The sequence below is a fragment of the Hesperophylax consimilis genome, chromosome 14 (genome assembly GCF_061612785.1).
Source record: "Hesperophylax consimilis isolate HC1 chromosome 14, BYU_Hcon_1.0, whole genome shotgun sequence".
NCBI classification, from domain to species: Eukaryota; Metazoa; Arthropoda; class Insecta; order Trichoptera; family Limnephilidae; genus Hesperophylax; species Hesperophylax consimilis.
Window position 1 is genome coordinate 28380566 of NC_142849.1, and position 17462 is coordinate 28398027.

Consider the following 17462-nt stretch of genomic DNA (forward strand, 5'->3'; position numbering starts at 1 on the left):
TCTCACTGATACCGGGCAGTCAGGAATTTTTTTATCACAAAAAAATATTTCGTCTTAATTTAGGGTATTGTTCCGTCATAGATAGGTAGGTACAGTCATGTTGTTTCCCTGTCTACTGAAACGAAACTAGGGCGATGACTTGTGGTCAATGCCAGAGCAAAGTGTATCATGCTAACGCTCACAACGGGAGCACGTATAGCAACAACAATAACAATCGTATCGGGAGCCCGTATCGCAGTACTGTCATTACATCGAACACCCTAACCCATTCATGACGGTGGAAGAATTACTTATCTTACTAAAAAATGCAGTACAAAAAATTCAAACCGTGATTCGAAAACAAAAACCAACATTGAAAAGATTATCGTTGAACTGGATAATGAAGTAAAATCAAAAACATCAAAAATGAAAGAAAAAATAATAAAACTTCAAGACAAATTAATAGAACTAACGACCTATTGGTAGAAAAAATCGAAAAAATTATCGATAAATATACTAAGGCACCATCCTATGCCCAGATGACCAAAGAAAAAAAACATTGGAGAAACGAACCTAACTATGCCATTCTTATTTTATTTTATTTTATTTTATTTTATTTGGGAAACAAACAGTTATACAAATATATTTTAATACAAATCATTTTTACCAAGTTGCATAAACCAGTAAAGTTTCCACAGAAGATTCATTGGTAGAAAAACATATGAATATAAATAATACAATACAATATAAATACTAACTAGTAGAAAAGGAAAATCTCCAAAAAAAATAAAAAGACTACAGATTCAACCCATACAAAAACAATACACACACTAACACTACTAAGTTTCCCGCAACGATCGAACGCTACTCTCTTAGGAATGCTATGAATCCTGCGAGGCTCGTGTTAAACACATCGATATTTGTGCATAATCTATTAAAGGTGCTACAGCTTCTTCTTATAAATACATTTTCAACATAATTAGTATTGCTCTTAGGAATATAAAATGTGTCCGGAGATCGAGTTACTCTTAATGGACATCTGAAATGAATATTTTGTAAAAGGTATGGGCTATCAATAAAATAGTGGATTATCTTATATAGCATTACTAGGTCTCTGATATCTCGGCGTTGATCAAGAGTTTTAAAGTTCATGGACACATTGTTTTCATCATTTCGCATGCGATAAGAGACATATTTCAAAAACTTTTTCTGAACTCTTTCTATGTTTGATTTATATGTAGAATTATGAGGGTTCCACACTGTTGATGCATACTCTAGGTGGCTTCGGACGTAAGATATGTAGAGAATCTTAAATGTTTGTGGATTTTTGAAAACTGAACATACTCTAAGTATAAATCCCAGCATTTTCAAAGCCTTCGACGTAATATGCTCGATATGAGATTGAAAAAGAAGCTTACTGTCCATTAGGACTCCAAGATCTCTAATCACATTTACCCTGTTTAAGGGTTTGTTTTTAATATTGTAGGGATATAATATTGTGTGTTTCTTTCGAGAGTAAGATATGACGCTGCATTTGTCTGCATTCAAAAGAAGGTGATTTTTTAAACAATATTCATTCACCAGAGAGTCAAGGTCATGCTGGAGTTCTATGCAATCCATCTCAGACTTTATGATTTTGACTATCTTTTTGTCATCAGCATATAAGTATAGCTGAGAATTACGGATAATTATGCTAACGTCATTCATAAAGATATTAAATAAAAGGGGGCCAAGGTGAGATCCCTGGGGTACTCCTGAGGTTACGGGCACGAAACTAGAGCAAAACCCTTGAACAGTTACAGCTTGTGTACGATTGTAGAGGTAAGAGGCTAACCAACGAAGGAGGTCACCGTGTATACCCATTGCTTCGACTTTCTCAATTAAAATGCTGTGTGGGATTTTATCAAAGGCTTTGGAATAGTCTGTGTAGACTACATCTATTTGATATCCGTTATCCATAGCAACAAGGACTGTGTCAACAAACTCACAAAGGTTAGTTTCTGTTGATTTTTTGGTCATGAAGCCGTGTTGATTCGGAATAATGTGTGGCCGTATACAAGGAAAAATATTATCATAAACAATTTTTTCAAAAAGCTTACCAATTACATTTAGTTTAGAGATCGGTCTGTAATTTTCAATATTGTGCTTGTCTCCTTTTTTTAATATAGGTACAACATACGAGCTTTTCCATTGCTGCGGAAAAATGCCAGAAGACAGTGAGGTTTTAAATATTTGACTTAGCGGATAACATAAAACACCAGCGCAATTCTTTAAAAACACTGGGTGTATACCATCAGGCCCACTGCCTTTGGTAGGGTCTAATGATTTAAGATATTTACAAACTAATTCAGCGTCCATATTAACATTACTTAGATTGAGTACTGAGGTGTTTGGATTATATACTCGAGTGGTAGACGAGGTGCACGGGGTGTGGGATTCGAAGGAGGATTGGAAATGTATATTGAATAAGTTACTTATAGCTTCCCCACCCGATACATGCTGAGAGTTAAGATACATATTGTAAGGTAGTTCAGAGCTTTTTTGTTTAGATTTAACAAATGTCCAGAAATGTTTGGGATCGGTATTAATATTAGATTCGGCCATATTAATGAAATTGTCATAGCATACTTTCTGCATGCACTTTTGTCGTTCTCGAAGAAGAGAGAAAGTATGATAGTCTGAGTAACGGTTATAAATTTTGTATTTTTTATGAAATTTAAGTTTTTCTTTAATTACTTTTTTTAAGGCAGAGCTGTACCACGGAGGATATCTAGAGTCTATGTTAACTGTTCTGGATGGTACGTGTGCGTCAATTACCTTATTTAATTCAGAATAGAAACGCGCTGTGAGTGAGTCTACATTACTGCTGTTTAAGGTCGTTGTCCAGTCAACGGCTGCCAAGGCGCTATTAATCAGTACATAGTCAGCGCGGTGATAGGAGCGGACCGTGCGCGATCGCGGGGTTTGGAGGGAAGGCTCGCGGGATATGCGCAGCGCCAACTCTAAGGAGCGGTGATGTGCATCTTCTGGCACTAGTGGAGTGTTGCAACCACTTACCGTGCACACGTTACTCGAGATTACCAGGTCGAGAATACGTTCGTTTATATTAAGTTGGTTGTTGAATTGACGGAAGCCAGTAAAGTCTAAGAAATCAGAGAGAGTTGAAGTAAGTGCATCGATTGAGGATCCGTTAAGTAATAGAGCACCGTCTGCGGTCAAAGGCAGAAGCCATGGGGCATGTGATATGTTGAAGTCTCCTAATAGAAGGAATTCATCATTGGGGAAATTTGTATACAACGCAGATATAAATTCAAAAAAGTCACTTAAAGATTTAATCTGCTCCGCGCCCTGCACGAAGTATGAACAGTATATACGTAGTTTAGAAACATGCCCACTAGGGCCTAGTGCAAGAGTTGCTGTCGCTATTTCTGCGCGTTGGACAGGAGGGAGAGAGGTTGAGGGGCACGTCGGCAGTTCGCGGCGCACTGCAATCAGTGATCCACCGCCGAGCGCCTGTCCCAACCGCACATAGTCGCGATCACAACGATACACTACATAACGGTTATCAAATAATTCCGAGTCAAATATACTTGGCAGAAGCCAAGTCTCAGTCAAGCATATTACTTCATAATTGGCATTAAGAACGCTGGAAAGAAATACATGAGTCTTAGTTCGCAGACCTCTAACATTTTGATAATATATATTCAATTCGCCGAGAACATGCATTTGAATGGAGTATATAGGTCAAACATATGTGTAAACAATAATAATGGAATATGTTGAATTTCGAAAACATAGAAGAGATTAATTGAATATGTAGAGATATAATTGAAATGTTGGTATTGAAAAATGTATAATAGTATTAAAAAAATTAAAAATTCTAAAGGGATCCTAAGTTTAGAAATCCAAAACATTACATTTTCATGGTTACAATAATAATACACATTTGTAGCGATTGCAATAGACTGATACAAAGATAAAAAACCGGTTAAGTACTTGCTATAAACTAAAAGATCTGTCAGTATACTAAGAGTGAGAAAAATAAGAGTAATCACAATCTTTTCTAAATACTCGTACATATTTTCAACAAAATTATTTTCATGGATTAATTCCTTTAGCCAAGTTATATCGGCAGAAGACAAAAAAACTTCGGAAGAAATTGAAAAATGCATTTCCAAATCCATATCAGCCTCAAAATTAGGGATTGGAATAAACAGCTTTAAAAAAAACAACAATAAACCGGATTTTCATGACTTTTCCGAAGAAAACGGACGCTGAAACATTGAGAGATGAAATTAATAAAACTGAATTTGACATAATCGCCAAAAATATTTAAAAAAAGAAAGCATGCATGATAATCAAAGGCATGAGTGCTGAATACAACGAAGAATGCGAAGAAAATTTCATGAATGACATTATTAGTCAAAATCAAGATATCAAAAATTTGGATCAAATTAAAGTGAAGAAATTTAAAAAAAAACAAGAAGAGTGACAAACTGTGCAATGTTATTATTGAAACAAGTGCCCGAATTCGTAAAGAACTAATTGAGAAACAGCGAATAAATATAGGCTTCGTAAGAGCCCATATCGAGGACTGCAAACCTCTGATGCATTGTTACCATTGTCTTGGTTTTGGACACACCTCTATCAAATGCCTTAACAAAATGAATAAACCAAGATGCATGTATTGCAGCGAAGATAATACATGGGAAGAAGTAAAACAAAAAGCAACAGAAGACATAAATCTACTCAAATACTGGTTTGACATAAACCTACTATCCCTAAATAGCGAAAAAACCCATATATTGCCATTCGCAATAAAATCAAACGATGTTCCACAAAATTTTGACATAATTATACACGACAACTTTAAAGAACATAATACAAATCACTGTAAAATAAATTGTTCCACACTACAAATTACAAATAAAATTAAATACTTAGGAATAATAATGAACAAAAACCTGGAAAGATCAAATCAACCTTACCATTAACAAAATAAGGAAATTAAGTTATATTTTTCTGAAACTGCGTAACTTTCTATCATTGGAAAATTTAACTTCAGTCTACTACGCATTAGTACAATCGAATCTCCAATACGGTGTAACCAGTTGGGGATCCGCATACAAAACTAATCTCCTACCTATTGAAATTGTACAACGTCTGATTGTTAAAATAACATTGAAAAAAAACGAGAGATTATCCAACTCAACTTATATTTGAAGAATTTAAAGTACTAAAATTTAATGATCTTATCCGAAAAAACATAATAATTCAAATAATAAAAGAAAAACAAAATCACAGTTTTTCAACTGAAAGACGTACTCGTCAAAAACATATATTTCCAATACAAAAATGTAACACCTCATTTGCACAATATCATTACACATTTCTAGGCAAAAATACTTTAATAACCTACCTGATAATATCAGAAAAATCGAAGACGACAAAACCCTACTCAAAGCGATCAAAGAACATTTCAATGTAAAAAAATCAAAATAATGAAATTCGTCAAATAAATAATGTAACGTTGTATAATTGTACATTGTTGATATACATTTATATTGTTAATGTTCTTAACTCCTTAAATTATTAATAAGAATACTTACATAAATAATGTTCATCTCGATACTCAGCATCTCTTTTAAACACAAGCGTCTGCTTCCATAAAAGAGTAACATCAAAAAATACAAAAAAAAAAAATTATGAAAACTAATTTTTAAATATCATTATTTTTAGCAAATATTATTATACATTGTAAACTGTTTAATAATTAAATAAATAAAAAAAATTAAAAAAATAAAATCCTTGGCTTAAAACATAAATATATTATTGTAATTCTGTCTAGCCAGTTTTAAATATCATTATCTTATTTCTAGTGCTGAGTCCGCATTCGTCTTATCACGAGTGGAGTTTGGTTCCGTGTTAAAGTGGAATATCAGTGAACTTGAATGACCTCTCGACTACCATCACTGACACGATGTACGAAGTTTAGTGTTATAATTATTGCCTCATAAATTTAATTATTATGATTTATACCTATCTACATCCGGATCAAAGGCGCTGTCTGGTGGAAAAATCATATTATTTTTAACGCGCCCCGGAGACGTTCAATGTCAATATTGTCAAGGTTTTTACGCGTTGACATTTGCAATTGAAGTGTTATTGATGGAACTTCAATCGACCCGTCAATATTTCCGACTAGCGGTGAGTCGTTTATGAACGAGGCGCACAATTGAGCTAGTTCTTTTTGGTGAGCCGTATTTTTACGGCTCAATTGAAAGGTAATTCTTTTTATCAGGAGATATTTTAGAAAAAATAATGCCATTAAAATTATCTAAGTATTAATTGTTATTATATAGACGTGAAAGGCGTCTGACAGTCCGACATATGGACTTGGATATTTGTATTTAAACATAATAATTACCTAGCATTTTATTTTTCTTGCACCGCATACCAAAAGTAATATCGAGCTGATACCGTGGTTCCCGCTCTTAGTAAAATGAGTCACGACTCATCGCTATTTCCGACCCAGTTGTTGCAGAAACGATACCCTTTAGTGTGCGAATACGGTGATAAACATTTGATTTTAATTTGACTAACTCTGGAAAGTCACGATATAATGCAATTATAAGTAAAATAAAATCTCGTTCCGCGAGGAAACTGAATTCCAAATGGCTAGATAGAGCAATTGAATAAACGATTGTAAATCACACAGCGAAATAATCACTCTCCCATCAGTAGGAAATCACAAATATCAACCGCTCGACTCTGTAAACGGTATCAATGACGTAAATTGACGTTACTGTTGACACACGATAGGCGCTTTAGACCATTCATTATCAATAGCCAAGATTGGTTAAAAATTCCTAATCGTTTCAAATACATGTTAGAAAGGAGTAGAAGGAAACACTAACCGTCTAACTCATAATAGATAATACGGAGGTATAAGAACAAGATATTAGAAAACGTTACACATAATCGTTACGACATAATATTAATATTGCGTATAGAGGCCGTAATACCGCAGTATTAGAGACGTATTACAATCGTAAATTAAGACGGAGATCGCGGACTTTGTTAACAATCTTGTTGATTTGACAAATATCGATCGGTTACGCATGAAAATGTAAAAAAGCAGTAATACCCATTGGCAGCATCAGAGGAATATTTAAAATCGATTTACCAAAGCGAATACGGAACGCATCAAACTTGCCAAATTTAGAAGCAATTCAATGCAGACCGGCTCAATGACATCGCAAATATCATCTGAAGAAACGTGAAGTTAGCAACTAAACGAGAAATGTAAAAATGACTGTGTTTTTGAGAATTGGAACAATGTTGTGCCAGTCATAAAAAAAAAATCTTTACTCATTATTATGAGTAAATATTTTATACCGAACAGTATACGGCCCTCTTCATCGTATAGCATAGCTTTACCAGCGCTGCAGCGGCGTATTAGGGAATCATTACAAGTAAGACTGTAAAAGTTTTAGCTAAATGTAAATTTGAACAAAACTAGTCTTTAGCTACATCGGTACATCTACTCCAGATGAAATACCTAAGCCGGCTATACGGGTTTTGCATAAGCAAACAAAAAAGGCTGGATCACATTGTCATTCTAGCGAACCAGAAACGTCTTTCCGCTATATTTTCTTTCGAAAAGAAAACCTCAATGTTTCCCGCAATATGTATAAACCTCGGTGGTCAGCGAAACAATATAGATAGTATTTAATAATAAACTTGTCATGTATACTAATAATATAACATTAGGTATCTGAAATGACCTCACCTTGAGCGAAGTTAATGTTATTGGCATTGATCTTCGAGTTGGGAGACTAAACATAATATTAAATTATTATTAATAATGTATGAATAGGCAAAAACTCTGGAACGGCAATTTTCAAACCTCACGTGACGTGACGAAATATACACAGACTGTCCTGTTTGTTATTTTTTAAATGTTTATTCTAGATTAACTATTTTGGAGGCGGGTACGGGTACCGCCGCCTCGGAAACTATTTATTGGATAACCTACACTTCTGCCCCCATATATGTCACCCCAAGTGGTTCGATAAGTTTCGTGACCTAGCAGAGGTGCCCGAGTTCATGGGATGAGATTTGTCTAGGTCTTTGCAGCGAATGAGTCTGCCCACCTACTGCGTGGCAGGCCGGATCGGGGGACACTGTTTGAGAGAGACCCTTTGACCTCTCCAACATGACTATCGACCCATTACCTGCACCGCAGTGGGATAAATGGATTCATATGTCAATCACTCTTGGACACACTGACCCCCAGATCCTCTCCTTTATTTCCTTAAAAAGACCCTCCACACAGCATCCCCAAAAATGAAATAGAAATTATTCTCCTCATGACCTCCTGTCCGGAGCTAACACAAATAAAATCACTGGCCCGTCTGGGACCTAAAATTTGAAATTTTATATATAGATGTCTAATGCATATTGATGGCAGCCTTTTTTCTCTTTGGTATAGATCGCTCCTTCTAGGGAATATTTACAAGCAATGGTTCAATTTGTTCAGTAAGATACTCAAAATGGAACATATAAGAAATACAGATATAAACCTTAATTCTCATCCTTAAGTAGGTAATTGTTAAAATCCTGTTTTGACTGACTGCACAGAAAATCTGTAATTCTTATATAACCTAACCTCACTTTCACTGACAGCCAAACCAGCCAAGGTGGAGGAGCATGGAGCAAAGCAGCTCGCTGTGGTCCACACTCTACAGCACGCGGACAGGTTCTCCCGCAAGCTGGGCCGCAGGATATCCCGCAGGACACTGATGGAGGCCAGGGCTCTCAAGGAGCATACCACGGAAGCCATTCATGTGCTCGTTTATGTGGCCGAATTGGTAATTATTAATAATATATTAATTTAATTACTTGCGAGCTTAGATACTACGATAAAAAAGCAGTGATTTAATTAACGCAACCACTGGAGTGATTTTTTGGCATATTTTGTCATTTTGCAAAAACGTTTTCAGAGATCGCTTGTCGTAGTGTGCCATATTTATAAAACCTTAAAATATGGAATAAATGGTGAAATCTAGGTAGACTCATTGGTTATAAGCCGCAGTAAACAGTTTCATATGTTTTAATATTAATATTTTGAGGTATGCATTAATTAAATTATGTGGTAAATGAATATATATGACACCAATCACTCCAGTGCCTATGTAATCCACGATTCGAAGCATAAATAAACCACTCACATTCGAAGCAACTTGAATAGCGTTAAATTTGGCACTTATCTCACCGAACTAAAAACAACTGAAAAATCGGCCGTGAAAAAAAAAAACAACTCTCGGTAGGTACCTGCCTCTGCATCGTAATTTTTGACCTAATAATCAGAGTACCAGCATGGCAACATTATGTACGAAGAAATAGAGGATTCATATTTAAAAGTTCACACAACAGAACGAAGAGAACACAGAACTATTAATTTAAAACTTTGGCAGTAGTTTTTACGCAAATTTATCTTACCTGTGTTTTTAACGAAAAATTATCTTGTCATTCTTAGTTGAATAATAAGTTATAACAATTATTATATTATATCTAACATTCAGTAGGTAAGCAAATAACAGTTCTTAATTCTTCTCAAAATATTAACTAATGTTTATTAGGCAAGTTGTATGCATAGCACAAAGGATAACATATTATTTTTAAGCAATAATTATTAGCCTGGAACACCTATTTAATTTTTTTAAATTTTCAGAGAAAAATACAGTCAAAAGGTTACGAGTTCAATTCCCGTCGGCGGCATGTATATTTTCTCAAAAGATTTTTTCAATTTATACAGGTGTTTCAGGCTAAGATTTATTGCTAAAAAATAATATGCTATCCTTTTTTTCTATAGAGGTTACCTATATTGCAAGTAATGGGTACCCTAGACAAGGATAACCACAATATAAAAACACATTGTACTATCACCCATGTTTCATCTTATTCTTGTGACAGTGTAGGTACTCCAGCTTGCCTCCTATTAGGATATCAACAGTATTTCTTTATCTTCTCATTTCCTACAGTTATTGGTGCATTCCATTACCCACAGCTACATATAAATATCCCCCGAGATGGCAATGTCCCTTTAATTCTCTTATGGTCTACTTCAATTAATTTCCATGCAAAACTTAGTATATAAACCGAAACAATAACATACTACTCGAAACGATAACAAAGATTTACTCCAAATTCCTGTATTGCATACTACTTTCGGTCAAAGATATTTTAGGTACATTGCAACAAGATTGTACAATACTCTTCCAGGGAACATAAAAAAATGTGATACTCAAACAAATTTAAAAACAAAAACATTATAATTTGGATAAAAAGCAATAATAGGGCCTCCAACAAAAATATTGAGTGTTTATATTATAATATAAGTGTAGGTATAATCTAATAACTGCCTCAACACAGGCTAGTCGCTAGCCTAGTGAGGCAGATTATGAGAAACCTCAACTTTATCAATTTGTTATGTATTCTATCTATTTACAAGTTTATAGTAGCAAATTTCTTAAATAAAGATATTATTATTAAGAATTTCAATATAGGTAGTTGAATTTGGTAGTCACCTTTGATCTGCAGCCCCAAGGTATTTGAAAAAACCCTTGACTCTGGTGCGGAAACGGGCAATCCAGATTCTAAGGACGGGTTGTTTCGGATGAGAATCTGAACAATTCATCAAATTTCAACGTTCATTTTCGGGTTCTGTGAAAGACTTATTCAAGTTCTGTTTTTATATCATTGTAGGCTGGTTGCTTGACAAAACTGAAATAAAAACAAAACTTGAAAAAATCTTTCACAGAACTTGAAAATGAACGTTGAAATTTGATGAATTGTTCAGATTCTCCGAAACAACCCGTCCTAAGCCTATCTTAACACACGGATTGCTTTTGTCACATGATAACGGGTTGTTTCTACAACTTCTTTCTTTCTCGGTTGTGGAAAGATTTGCCGGTCTCTTCTGACCTTTTTATTTCCTCTCTTCTACAAAATGGGTCTCTTCAAAACCCATGTTAACTCCTTTCTCTCCTCAAAAATACCCTCAATACAGCATCCCCAATCATGACATAGGCACTGAAGGAAAATATTTTCCTTAATGCCTCCTGTGTGGAGTTAACAAAATTAAAAATACTGCAAATGCGACCTTTTTTCCAAAAGTGATATTCGATTCGTAATAATTTTTTCCAAGTGGTTTATTATTCAATTATTTCACATTGTTTCCGCGGTATTGCATGCGCAATGATAATATATTGTATTGAATTTATGTTGTATTGACTGAGTAATATGTTGTAATCTCAGGTGGTGACAGACCCCAAGCTGGCCTATGTGAAAGCCTGCGAGCTGTGGAAGGACCTTAGCAAGGACGAGCCAGACAACCAGGCCAGCCCCGCTACCCTGGAGCAGCTCATAGTCCTGCTGACCAGGGAGTCCGCCAGGAGGCTGGTGCACCTGGTCAACTTCACCAGTGGCGGTGTTGTTAAGCTGCCCAAGTGAGCTGATTTTACCATTATTATTCATCGTCATCATGGCGCTATATCTCATAGTGGGAATTGGCATCCTCCACGAATGTTCTCCACTGGCTGCAGTCCTTCGCCATTTGCCTCCAGTCCTCCGTTCTTCCCGTCCTGCTCCAATACTCCTCCACGCAGTTCATCCACCTCATAATTTTCAGCATCATCTGGCATTCTTTCTAATTGTTAGCCCATCGAGGTCTTTAGGACCTAAAGAATCTAAAGTGGTCTCATATTTAAGATTTTCTCATTATTATTACCGTCATACTATAACACAATTAAGGTGCTACCAGAAACAATCCAAAGAACAATGGAGAACTTTTTTTGGAAGCGGTAAGCTTTTTAGCATTGGAGTCGCTGGACTCGAGGTTAGAGTACTAGAGGTTAGGATTAGAGGTTCTGGGTTTGCAACCCAGTTGTTAGGGTTTCATCACATTACATAATATTTCTAATAATGCATGGAGTGGAAGAATGTTGTTGTTGGAACAGCCCAAAATTGTTGCATACATTTTCGCAGATTCTCCTTTCGTTGTCCAAGTATTTTGTATTCATTCATATATTTTTTTGTCCTTCCAGAGGTGCCGTCCGCAGCATTCGCAATACATCCCGTCAGTTCCTCGGTGTGGCCAGTTCTCTTATTCAGGTAACAAGCAGAATTACCAACATTCAGCTAACAGCCTTTACCACGCAGAGGCGAGAGAGCATTATCAATAATCAAATGTTTGCCGACGGATTCAGAAATATTTTGAACATCAATTTCATTATACTCATGGAGTTGTCTCAAAATGGAGGGTGAATGCATCTGATAATAAAAAAAGAAATAATTAAGAAAACATTCTATTATAATACACAATGTAAACATAAATCACTTTTATTTGTTTATTTGTCTCATTAAAAATAAGCTTAGCACATATTGTACTAAAAATCTAATTTTTTTTTTAAGGCGATGCACTACGTCGTGTAATATTTTGAATCGAGCCGCTATCAATAACACACCTTACGTAGATGGCGATAAGGCTTAAATTCCCGCTTCACACCATCCACCTGTTTTGATTTATGCAAGAAAAAAACATGGCCAAAAAGTGCCTTTTATTTTATTTTGTGGATGTTCAGGCATAAATATTTAATTTTTTTCCGATCATTTTATAAATAACTTAATTTGCCACATTATACAATAAAACCATAACCGAAAATGGGTTCTTAAGTAGGAGATTTTGAACTTTAAAGCAGTTTTCATAGGCCTATACATTATTTTTTTCTGGGCTTCTAAAAAGACTAATACATACTCGATTATTTCAAAGGCCAAGATGTATTCTACTCGCAGTATTTAATTAAAGCATCTGAAACATTTCTAGGTGACCAAATTTTCAAACCAAAAACACATGATTTTAAATTACTACGAAGTGCATCGCCATAATTCATTTTCTTGTGTGGCGGCCTCAATAAAGTAAAAATATTTTTATAATTTTTTTGATGTGTTATTCTTTGTAAACTTATCTAAATAAACATATAAAAAAATAAAATAAAACTTCTTCATTTTGAAAACTGACGCCCCTGGTTTCGATGTGTACCTCTCAGATTAAAGATTTCATTCTAGAAGAAAGATGGTCAAAGATTCTATTGCTATGAGAAATTTCTTCAAAGTTTTGTCTTAATAATTTCACAAAACGAAATCAAAACATTACAAAAGTTATGTTGAAACTACAAAATAAAAATGCGTGACATGTTATTGTTTGATTGCAGAAAGTTCCATTTGAAGAGATAAAGAAGAATGTGTCACAGAAGACAGTGGAATTAAAGAGCAAGTTTCAGATCCTTGTACAAGAACTGCAATTACACTCCATGAAAATTTTGGTATGTTTTGATAAAAGAACATAATATTTCTAAAATCCTTAAGGAAAATTGTATTCTTTAGTTTGTGATTATCTCGTTTAATATTATTTGATGCAGTTCTTCATAAGCCTTCTGGCGTCCAGCTTTGGGAAAGAGCTCTCTCACCCACTTGAAGCCTGTTAGTCGTGCTACGTGCCCAACATAGTCCCACTTGAGAGTGACGATTGTGATGGTAATGTTGGCAACCTTTGTCTTTCCCTAATCCCCTCTTATCCTTTTTTGTCACGGTTTGTTGTCCCTAATGCCAACCAATGTTTTGTATTTTTGTGTATTTCAGGAGCAGTTGGCTCTATTCATCGCTGGAAATTCAGAGAGGGAGAAAATAAGGACGCCTCGCTGCCACTTACGCAACAATCACTTGTTTAATGCAAACACCGTAATCAACGGAGTTAATTGATTGATTAAAACAAATTGTTGTTTTGTTTTGTCTTGAAATAAGAAGTAAATTTTTGATAAGCTCAGTTAGGTAAATTTAACGTCTTATGGGTCAATCGTGTCAAATCAAACTTAAGTCTCCAAATGAAGGAGTTACTGTGGACCCAACTATTATGGGGCAATCGCGTAAATCAAACCAAGGACTCCAAATGAAGGAGTTGTTGTGGATCCAATAATTGAACTACCAGGGTTCTCTCTCCCTCGGAAGACGTGAACCTTACTAAACTGCATCCGGTGCAGTCACTGTTGATGTGCGTATATGATGCACAGAATATGGCCTAAAGAGTGTGAATGTGGACAAACAGAACATATTGTAGAAGAATATCCCCTTGATTTGTTTCCCAGAGGCTAATCTGTGCTGAACGAAGTCACTCCTAATGTTGTTGACTGGCCAGATAACCTCTGCATCCCACTTTGACCTACACCAACTCTTCTCCGCTATGCAAAGAAGAAGAATGAAGGCATTCAAATGACACAATTGCCTCATAGGATCTGTTTACCTCAATTGGCCCAAATGAATTGATATTAAATGATCCAATGGGTAGATAAATTATTAATTAAAATACTAACTATAATTTGAGTAGGGTGTCTTGTACTTGACACGAAATGTAGAATTGCATACTAAAGACATAGAGTAATGATTGGTATGGACCAGTGACTTTACAGTACATCTAGACTTGTTATTGTCTCACAAAATTAAAAGTAAATGTGGCAACTAACAAACACTCTTTTATGTTTCCAGTAAATTCTTAATTAAAACGGTGTTCATGCATATCAAAGATAGACATTTAAAAAATAAGTGTGTATGTATGAAATAAACGACAGGACCTGTCGGTGTTTTCACATTTAAAAGTTGCATTGAATACTACATTCTACATCATAGTGACTGAGATGACAAGACATGCTTACTCGCTTATACTAAGACGAATACGGAAAGCTGTATGAGACAACCTGGCGTCCTAGGTTGTCCTTCTTATACTATGTGTTCCTAAGTTCGCTATCTCACTTTCTCTAATAGTGCTGAAAATCTTTGGAAAACGATTGTATTTTTTATAATAATAAATAATTTGTATGTATTTACGAGTGAAATTACATTCCTTGGCTTTTTCTAGTGTTTTCCGTTTAATGCTAACACTTTCTCACTACACACGGGAGCATTTTATATGCAATTTAGTTAGAGGTAGCACACAACCTTGCCACGCGTGACAGTTTTGTACTAACAAAAAACGAAATCGAAAGCACGACAATCGACGTTTCTTTTGCTTGCCACCTTGAGAGTTAAATATTGAGTCTATATAGATTGTAACGTCATTGATATAAACACTAAAAAGGTGTGTAAATAACAAATAACACTTACTGAGATACAGCACCTGATAAAAGAAATACTCGAAACAGTATATGTAACGGAATATTTATAGAATCGGTTGAAGGAGAGAAGTTAATCGAGTATATCCACCGCGAACGAAGCTAAGCTAGTACTAACTTAGTTGAGTCTTTTTCCTTATATGAAAGTATAAAAAAGACTCACGAGTTACGATGCAAGTTAAGCTAAACTAAGTTAGCAATAGCTTAGCTTCATTCCCGGTGGATATTGCGCTTAATTCAATAATAATATCTACTTATTATGAATAATTACTTTAGCAGTGTTTACCATGACTGTAGGTAATAATAATTTTATGATATGGTATGCAAAATATGACCCTTGCATTCCTTTTACCATATTTCTAGTTACATTGTAGATAGATATATAACGTTAATTGATGTATTTACTTAATTTTAATGTGCTAAGTTTAGTATGTAATTGCATCATTGATCTATGTTATACAAATAAATAACATTAGGTGTCTTATCAACAACTGATAAATGTTACTTTACTAATGAACATAATATTATTATGTTTATGTGGCAAAAAACGTCTGCCGAATTAAAAAATTAAAATGGGTGAGTAATAATTTATTTCTTAAGAATGAATAATGCATTTTTTTTAGGATGAGTACCTACCTACGTACATAACAAAAAACATTTTAATTACTTTTATAAAATAAGCTGTCTTCCTAATTACACAAATAATTTAAAGTATATACATACTATAATAATTAATAATTATTTTATAAATATGTGAGTGAGTGTAGGTTTATAATTATAATATAACAAAACAGACAAAATTTTATGTTTTGTTTAAATAAATAAATTATAAGAACTGTTGTTTTTCTATTTTCGTCTTCGAAAACATTTCGACAAGTCAAAATGCTGAGAGCTAAAAGACAACACCAGGGGCGGTTCTAAAGTTTTTGTGTGAAGGTAAGATTGAACAATACGACATTATAAATGCTATTGTAACTTAAAATATTTTTTAAAAAAAATCGTGTATGAAGGTTTTCCAAAAATAAAAGATACAACAACATCAATAATGTTGTATTTTTTCAATCTTACCCCACTAGCCACACTTTAGCTCACTGAAAAGTCAGCCCCTGGATGGCACACTGAATAGATCACAAATGCTAGAAATGCCTCTCAAGTAGATTTGAATGGAAGTCCTTCCTTTAGGTTCTAGCCAAAGATATTAAAAGAACGAGATATGCTATGTTGGCCGCCGGACCGTAGGCGGAGTACTACCTAATTAGGGTACTTTGAATACTATCGGGACGTGTACGCACAAGAATCTGTTCTATGTATTAGTGCCAACTGAAACGATACGTCCTTAGCGTAAGCGAAGGTGTGCAGTAGTATTGGTGAACAAAACCGGCGACACTGGGCAAAACAATTCCACACAGTATGAACTGCTCATAGCACATCTCGTTCTTCTAATATCTTTGGTTCTAGCTCACTTAGCATGCCTCTGTCTCTCTTACACTTGCCCGACATTATATTATCGCCAGTGATTACATTGACCACCGAAGAGCGCACATTAAAATAATCAGCGCAGAAAAGTAAAGTTCGCTAAGTAAGGCAAAGGTTTGTAGAGCAGTCCATTATGGGACATTTCTGTGCAGGATCTGAATGATCGTTTTTAAACGAACCGACTAGCGGAGTGATGCTAAATATGAGGTGGGTAAATTATTTTGCATTTGTAAAATTGTCTAACTAAATAAAGTAACAAAAAATTCAATTTTTGAAACAAGCCTGAACTTTTGATTACTCGATTACGCTGTAAGCATATGTTATTTTTGAGGACTGAATGGTGATATTACATTGCACGTTGCCTGTATATTGTTAGATTAATTTATTGACAAATTACAGAAGGGGAGATCTTTTCCTGATTGGCTGGTCTATCCATTAGAATGTTTACGATTGCATTTTTTAGCACTGGCCAAGTGGAAAAGTCACCTCGTCTACTAGTAATTCAATTATAGAATTGGCATCAATGAATCTTTCGGCACTGGTGCACGGTCGAGAAACGCACGACCAACTTAAACATGGTTGATATTGTTTGCATGAGAACGAGTATGAATCGTTTTTGTGTTCAGCTCGGCTATGGAATGGTTTTCCGGCCTCTGTGTTTCCTCCCTCCTACAACATGAGTCTCTTCAAGACCCACATCCACCCCTTCCAAAAAGACCACCCCCAAAAATGACACGATACCTTCATGGCCTCCTGTGTAGAGTTAATATCTTATTTTAA

At 35.0% G+C, this 17462-nt stretch overlaps 1 protein-coding gene across 4 annotated transcripts in view; it reads left to right on the forward strand.

Annotated features, from left to right (window-relative positions):
- The window catches only part of Lsd-1 (lipid storage droplet-1), a 34154-nt gene extending 18113 nt beyond the window's left edge, over positions 1-16041 (forward strand). For all 4 annotated transcript variants that reach the window (XM_089639708.1, XM_089639710.1, XM_089639707.1 and 1 more), the window contains 5 exons: positions 8668-8852; positions 11302-11492; positions 12090-12156; positions 13257-13367; positions 13684-16041. In XM_089639708.1, coding sequence (XP_089495834.1) covers positions 8668-8852; positions 11302-11492; positions 12090-12156; positions 13257-13367; positions 13684-13803 — 674 coding nt within the window. In that variant the 3' untranslated portion in view covers positions 13804-16041. The remainder of the gene's footprint in view (positions 1-8667; positions 8853-11301; positions 11493-12089; positions 12157-13256; positions 13368-13683) is intronic.
- Positions 16042-17462: the final 1421 nt, after the last annotated feature.